General features: G+C 41.3%; 1 protein-coding gene across 1 annotated transcript; it reads left to right on the forward strand.

Moving 5' to 3' along the window:
* Nucleotides 1–740: 740 nt before the first annotated feature.
* On the forward strand, nt 741–1,274 carry LOC141161479 (olfactory receptor 5AR1-like; the record flags this gene model as incomplete). Its single annotated transcript, XM_073646290.1, has 1 exon — nt 741–1,274. A coding segment is annotated over one exon (534 nt), but the record flags the coding sequence as incomplete, so codon positions are not given.
* Nucleotides 1,275–8,637: the final 7,363 nt, after the last annotated feature.

The raw sequence follows: 8,637 nt of genomic DNA on the forward strand, positions 1-8,637 counted from the left end.
TCAGCGGACTGCTCTGCAGCGGCGGCTTCAAAGCCGCACTCAACAGGTGGCGTAGTCGATCAAATTAACATCTACTGCCATAGACTGCCACTTAGTTTGACACCCTGGGCACGGACCGGGTCACCGCCACAAGGACTACTACCCCCATCGAGATCCGGCTCCGGGTATCCCTTGAACATGGCCCAGGGGGTGCGTCACTTGTATCATACATATAAATGCATAAGGCAAGCAAAATTTCCAAAGTGGAGGGGCACATTACCCCATGTAGTCTTAGTATACTTCCATCCCCCACATTTTAAAAATGAAACTAATGGCCCCCCTGCACTTTTACACAGAACGCTGCTGCTTGTTACCACTGCCTGTCTGCCACATGGCCCACATTATGCATACTTTACATAGTGGCAGACGAGCAGCAGCTACAGGAGGAGCGAAGGAGGAGGGAGAACAGGAGGAGCAGGAGCGGCAGGTTGTCTCCAATCGTCAGGCGCGGGAGCCGGCAGAGCCACCATCAACTAAAGCAGAAGCTCTTTGGTAGGCGTGGCTTCAGCCGCAGCGACCGCACTCTGTATGCTGGGTACGTCCTGCCAGACGTAATGCGGCAGCGCGGGCTCAGCATAAAGGACCTGCGACACCGGCGGTTATAATATATACGAATTATAATGGGGGCAATAAATTCTCGGGCCATGGGCCTCCCTGGAGCCTCGGGCCCCGGACGGTAGCCCAGATTGCCCTCACTATAATCCGCCTATGGTTTCAAACATTGCACTGGACTTGCAACATCTGCTTGGATCATCGGTCTTCTGGATCCAGCAGGACATGTTTCCCTTGTTTCTCAGCTATCATTTTGTGCATCCCATAAAATTGACCATTTTTTCTGTGACCTTTCACCTCTCCTTAAGATCTCTTGCAGTGATACTTATAAAGTAGAAATGATGAATTGCATAGTTGGCAGTCTTTTGACTCTTTCTACATTCTTGCTGACATTGATCTCTTACGTTTTCATAATTGTTGCGATCCTGAAGATCAAATCTACGGAAGGACGCTATAAAGCATTTTCAACCTGTTCTTCCCACCTCACATGTATCAGCATTTTCTATGGGACCATCATTTTCCCGTACATGAGGCCAGCATCGAGTTATTATCCAGAACAAGATACTTTTTTTGCCCTTTTATACATTGTTTTGGTGCCGTTATTTAATCCTATAATTTACAACTTGAAAAACCATGATTTTAAAGATGGGGTTAAGAAGATGATACAAAAGTTGACCTTATAAATAATACTTTTTTTTCCAACTAATGTGAAAAGGTATATGAATTTTAAATTGTATATTAAAGCCTTGATGAATTTTACAAGTCCATAGTCAATATTTAAGTGCAATGGAGAAAATGAGATAGGATAGGACCTTATTGTTTTAAATACAATCTCTTCATTCCCTTGTGGCTGAAGCTCCAAACCCTCCGGTCGATTATTTGCAAAGGATATCTACAGACTTGTCCAGTTTCCCAACATTGGGTCACATCTAAAAATCAAGATTGGCTAGCTGACCTAATTAGACTACCAGTCCAATGTTGGTTGACATCTAATATATTGGTAATCGGAATACTTGGGGATATAGAACAGTGGCACTAAAGGGATCTTGCCAGCAGGACTGCTGCGAATTCAGAGGCAATGCCACAGTTTGCCCAAAGAGTAGGGTAAATGGATATAATATATTGAATTCGCCCTGAACTGTTGTGTGAATGAGCTAAAAGATTAAATAATTGAGATAATTGATTAAAAAATGCTTTATTGATATAAAATCATACAACTAAAATTGATAAAATATTTGTATAGGACGGGGATAGAGGGATAAATTGTCCTCCGGTGTTGAGTATTCTCGACTTGATGGATTTAGGTCCTATTGCTAGAGGTAGTATTGTACATTTGCAGCCGATGATGGTTAATGGTGGGCCCTAAATGGAGGGAGAAATGTTCTTAGATATAAGGATAGTGATTACATCCTGATAGAAGGCCTAAGTAGGAAGGTATACGTTACTTCCCCGCATGGGGTAGTGGGGGGATGGTCCCCGTAATGATGCCTGTTGTTGTAAGGGTGTGCAGATTAGAGTGCAGAAGTGCTGAATGCTAGAATATGAAAGGTACAACTGTTATTTAATAAGGTGTAAGAATATCTCCATAACAATGTGCCTATTGGTATGGTAATGATACTACCTGATTATCTGTGCAGTAGCGTATGATAGGCTGCTGAGGTGTTACAGGAATTAGGCTTTTTCATTCATAGGCAGTAGTTAATACTGGGGTGATCCGCATGGATCCCTACAGATGGTTGGAGATTATGTTCCGTCAATATAGTATAGACCTCTTTCCAGGATAATTGGGGCTGGATAGATAGTGCGGAGCTGAACTGTGTCAGGCAGACCCTTGTAGCAGCGTGATACTATTATGGCTGCTGTGGGAGAGAAGGAGACACATAAGTGCACCTGTTGAAGGTAAGACTTTCTTCATAGACTGGGCCAAAAATGATGACCGCACAATAAACTCTAATTGCGGCACCTGATATTGGAAACTTCCCTAACTTTTCAAGCGTTTTTGATGCGGATTTTCCACAGCGTAAACACTTGCAAAACGCTTGGTAATCCGTGCCCTATGATCCCCAATGAAAATCCGCATGTTCTGTGCCCATTCTGCGGAATTTTCCGCAGCGGATTTTCCTTGCGGAAAAATCCGCAACATGTCCATTATTTGTGCGTTTCTGCATGCGGATTTGAGGTCGCAATGCACTTGAAAAACGCAAGTCAAATCTGCATGTAAAAACACTGCAAAAACATGTCAAAAACGCATGCAAAATCCTCAAGCGTTTTTACTGCCAAGAACATGCAGAAACGCTGCAGAAATTTTCTGCTTCATTTCTGCATCGTGGGCACATACCCTAAATGCTGCCCATTGTGTTGGATTGTCAATGCAACCCTCTTCTCCCACTCTTGACACACTGATAGCAACACCGCAGAAGAAATGCTAGCACAGGCTGTTTCAGATGCTGCACATCACAGCATAGACAATTGCCTTCAGATGACCCCAAAGATAAAAGTCTAAGGGGGTCAGATCGGGAGACCTTGGTGGCCATTCACCTGGCCCACGACGAACAATCCACTTTCCAGGAAACTGTTCATGTAGGAATGCTCAGACCTGACACCCATAATGTGGTGGTGCACCATCTTGTTGGTAAAACTCAGGGAACGTGCCATCTTCAGTGCATAAAGAGGGCAACACATCATCATGGAGCAATTTCTGATATCCAGTGGCATTGAGGTTTCCATTGATGAAGAATGGCCCCACTATCTTTGTATCCCATTACCACACAATAGCATCAAGATACGAGATGTGCAGCATCTGAAACATTGGATCCTGGAAGCCTGTGCTAGCATTTCTTCTGCGGTGTTGCTATCAGTGTGTCAAGAGTGGGAGAAGAGGGTTGCATTGACAATCCAACACAATGGGCAGCACTTTGAACACAGTTTATAAGTGGTCATAACCTTGTAAAAAAACTCATGAAAGAATAAAGTTACGTTAAAACCAAGCACACCATTGTTTTTCTTATGAAATTCTCAATATCTTTGCTGTGCCACATGACCCTCTTCCCATTGAAAAAAATAAAGTTGGATCCAAAATGGCCGACTTCAAAATGGCCTCCATGGTCACCACCCATCTGGAAAAGTTTTCCCCCTCCCATATACTAATGTGCCATAAGCAGGAAGTTGATATCACCAACCTTTCCCATTTAATTTAGGTGTATCCATATAAAAGGCCCACCCTGTATAATCTGTTTGCTAAACAATAAGAGATGGAAAACCCCATAGTAAAAGCTCCCAAATAACACAATAATGTCCCGATCATAATAATGCTTAAATGACAGTATGTTTGTATGTGCTTTGTATGAATATGTATATTCAGCAAATATGCTATAAAATGACCAGTCATAAACACCTGAGCCCTATCTGAGTAGATCCCACCGTTCTCAAGGACCCGTCTGAGCTGACACCTAATGAGGTTTATTACACAACCCAAACCCTGGACTGTCCTCATTATGGCATTCAGCCTTTCCTTCTTTTTCCATTGGATAAACCAAGTATTTTTCCAACTCTTTCAACCCCTCAAAAGAAAGCAAAAGGACTTTTCAGCTCCCATCCTGGTAAACTAATCTCACACTTTGTGACATAAATCTGTATTTTTGTTATCTGCACTTTTACATTTCTAAGAAAATGATATGTTCAGTTATCTGGTAGCGAAACTTCAGTAATGGACTGGGAACAATATATTTATTGCACAATGTATATTAGTGGATGTATAAAAAACTAAAGCAAAATTCTTTCTTCTTTTCTGCAATTTTTGTAAAAAAAACCCTTTGTAATTTGGATAATTCTGTGCATCTACCAAAATCTGTCGCCCTACAAAATGTACAACTTCTCGTAAGTGCTGTACTTTTATGGTTGGGGAACAGGAAAGTGATAAAAGCCAAAAGATCGCACCAACTCCAGATACAAAATAAAACAGTTACAAATTGTATCTTGTTAATGTTGTATAGAATTCATGATGTTATTGCATAGCTTGCTGAATACTGTATGTACTATTATATATTGCAGTAATGTGTGGTTATTAATTCTTACAGTTCAAGTCGGCAGTTTGGCTTACTGACTCCTCATCCCTGGATAAAAGGGTCTTCCCACCACAAGAAGTGAAGGCACATCCCTGGAATACAGTGTGATGTATATGTGGACAGGGGGGATGTGACCGATGGGACCCCCAGGATGCACCCCGCCAAATATCACTTGTTCCTGGGCATAGAACATCCCATTTAGGTTCCATCCCATAGAGGCCATTTCGGTTCCAGTAAAATCAGTGAGCAGAACATTTTGCTGCACAGAGATCAGATGAGATTTCCGCTCTTACGTGTCACAGAATCACTGGTCCTCATCTCCACTCTTGGCCTGGAGTTAGAGAATTAATAGGAGATATGGGACTTTTATTCTCCTATGTGTGACCCCACCAATCAGACATGTAGGACATGTAGTACTGATATGCCATCAATGTCAGTAATATTCTATTAAGTGCAAAAAACAGTCAATCATTTGAAATGTTTATTTGTTTCAATTCGAATAATAATTGCATGGAAGAATGAAGAGATGTTCTTGGAGGGGCCTTCATCTTCTGCAGATGTTTCTTGCAGGTCAGAAGGCCACAGGTAGATGGTACAAGTTCTTCCACACAGGTACAGCTTTGATGGTGGACTTGCTGTACTTTCTTCAGGGCGCTAGATATGGAGGTTTTCTGTCTCCGAGATGTATAAGGTGCCCCGATGACAAGGTGCAAAAATGCAGCTTTCTCCAATAGCGCGAGCAGCCCTGGAAAATCCACGCCGGCAGGATGATATCAAGCGGCAGAAGATGGAACCTATGAGAAGAGATGTAACATCACTGTAAGTAAGGGGACTTCATATTAGAGGACACTACTGTGGTGTCACTGTGACAGGACGGTAGAGGAATCTTATCCACACTGAGGTGCGGGATCATTGTCAGCCATCATACATGTGACAATCCCACCACTGACAGATGACATCTGCTCCATATTAATTATTCTCATCACTGACATCACACAACATGGAGTTGATGGTCACACTTACCTCTTCTATTTGCCACCTCTTCTACGTTTTCTGTTGTTTGCTTTTTTCTCAGTTTTCGTGCAGATCTTCTTCCTTTCTGAACTGGAGATTCTTATCAAAAAGGAAGAAAAAGATGTTAATTATAAACTGCTATAAGATGAACTTTGTATCTTTATACAGTATAGTGGGATTGTGTTATTTTTGTAGCTGATAGTCCTTGTATCTGGCATTGCCCCATAATAGAGAGAATTTGTCATATATACACGACACCTGCTGAGGGTTTGAGCATTAGGTTGTCTTGTGACCTGATTAAAATTAACCTGTAGAATTTCTGAGTGCCGCCATATGGTGTCTCCCCAAGGAGCTACATTCCTTAATAATATGACATTAGCTGCAGCGTGCCGCAGTGTTCTCATAGAATCAATGAGATAAAACTTCAGTGTAACATAAGGCCATAAATAGGATCAGTATGGGCCCATAGTGAGCCACCATCACACTATTCAGGATCAGTTTGGCAAAAATCTATATGGCCACTTATGCATAACATGAATGAATGAGAAGTTTTATACAATGAAGTGCTGGACTGTACATCATTTTTAGGGCACATCAAATAGTGATTTTTTTAGCTTTCACGTGGACGTTCACATTACAATTTTGGATCCTAAGCCTATAGACCTGAACATACCTGGCAATGAGGATGAGGATGACTTGCTGCTTTTAGCAGTGGCGCTCTGATTGTCTCCATCAGTCCTGCAAGAAGAAGATTTTTTCTGCCTGTTTGGCAGAAGAAAAACAAGTAAATTACATGTAAAAACAATAAAAAAGGGAAACTTTACCATTTGTAAAGCCAATAATATTGGCCTGTAATGAGCTGGAAATGAATGGCTGGTTGCAATAATCACCTATTACCATCACAAGCCAGACCCACAGTGATCAGCAGTCATAGGGTGGTGGACGCTGGATTTAGTTCTGTGTTACACGTCTCTTGTATTTGATGTACTGATCATTTATCAGAACTAAATCCCATAATAATAATAATCTACTCACATGTCTGAGTGTTTTGTGCTGTTCTCTGATGAACACCCTGGAGGTGACTTGGGACCCTCAGTTTTCATCATCCCAGTATTGGCGATATAAGTCTGAAACACATACAGTAAAAAAAAAATATATGTATAAACTTTTTTTCTTAATTGGTTTTAGGTTTTTTTTAGGTAAAATACTTACTTTAGAAAGCCTGTGAGAAGATGATGCAAAGTTTAGGCTTTCTGGCAAGTCATTGTCCTCACTTGTGTCGCCCTCATATGAATCCATATGTAACCCACAGCTATCTGCAAAGTGCCAATGTTATTAGAGACTATTAGTATAAAACCAGTTCACAGAAAGTCACCAATTACCACTTTTAATGATGGGAACTGACTGTCACATAAAATGAAGGACAAGACAAACAGCAGCTTGCTCCAAATGACGTCTCATTCTACTTACTGGGAAAGTAATGGGTGTCTGCGTCTGACAGGAGATGTGGAACAAACAGTGGTTTCTGACTTAGAAGGTTCTTAAAGTCTAAGTCACTCAGGAATGGATGATTCTTGATCTCATTTGCTCCTCCTAGAAAATGAAGATCAGGAAAAAAGAAATATAGTTATTATCAGCGAGACTGCTCCATATCTGTACAGCTTATGTTAAAGGGGTATTTTCAAGTTTGAAAGTTATACAGGTAGATAGGTAGCTGAGTACTGTGCTCGGCTGGTCATTGGTGATCCCATTAGAATGAACAGAGCAACAGTGTGCATGTTGGACCACCGTTGCATCCACATGATGCACTTCAGACCACCAAATCTCCAAGCCGGTGAAGCAGAGACCCTCAGTACTGGTCCTCTTGGACATGACCAATTTGTCAGGTTACAAAGATGTAATACGTTTTTAGTAATACTATCATATACATTACCTGTCCCAAGCCTATGGGCTGGATTTTTTCTGAGCAGCTCATTGATGATGTCTTGAGCATCGGGTGGAGGACTGCACTTATCAAATCTCCAAGTTATTTCATCTGTTATATAAAAAAGCAAATATTACAGAAAAAAATCTCATTTATTTTCATAGGAAAAGCTTTGAAGCTAATAAAAATGGTGTCACATAACACTGGGATTATTTCACTTACCCTTGAGGATGCTGTGGAAAACCCTATATAAGGAAGACCCACGAAATGGTTCATATCCCAGAAGGAATTTATGTAGGATGATCCCTATTGACCACCAGTCAACAGGTCTTCCATAGCCATTCTGTAAGATGACTTCTGGGGCCATGTATTCAGGGGTGCCAACCATCTGGAAACCAAAAGAAGAATGAGATATTGATCAGTGATTATAATTGTACCAAATAATATCAGTGAAAATGTTTCCTATATGCAAAAATATTAGAGAAATTGAGGGAAATGGAAATAGATGAGAAGAATATAGAAGAAGATCCTGTGGGTAAAGCCGACCTGTTCATCAAGGAACTCTCTGGTGATGTCCTCAGTTGGAGCCTTGTAGATGTTTGTTGTTTGTCTCATGAGGCCGAGTTTTGAAACCCCCAAATCAGTGACCTTAATATGTCCTGTTGATGTTATCATTAGGCTGTAAAAGAAAAGATGGTGTCAGCCCAAGTAATAACACAGGCTGTATAACAAAATATACCTTTCTTCCACTAGAAGGGTCACTTACTTCTCGGGCGTCATGTTTCTGTGCAGCACACCATAGCTGTGCAGGTATTCCACAGCAAGAACAGTTTCTGCAATGTACATCTGGGCCAAGAGGACTGGTAAAGGACCCCTGTCCTGTATAAGACCGCCACAGTCTCCTCCTACAGCAGAAAGAAAATATGACAGGAGAGGGTTTGTTACAATGTTACTAACACATGATGAGTGAGAATGAGAAATAAGCAGAGACATTGGGGCAGGATGTCATACACAGAGATATACTGTATACTGTAGAGTGCTGTA

This window comes from Phyllobates terribilis, unplaced genomic scaffold, assembly GCF_046119375.1.
Source record: "Phyllobates terribilis strain yellow unplaced genomic scaffold, ASM4611937v1 Scaffold_9__5_contigs__length_417890890, whole genome shotgun sequence".
NCBI lineage: Eukaryota > Metazoa > Chordata > Amphibia > Anura > Dendrobatidae > Phyllobates > Phyllobates terribilis.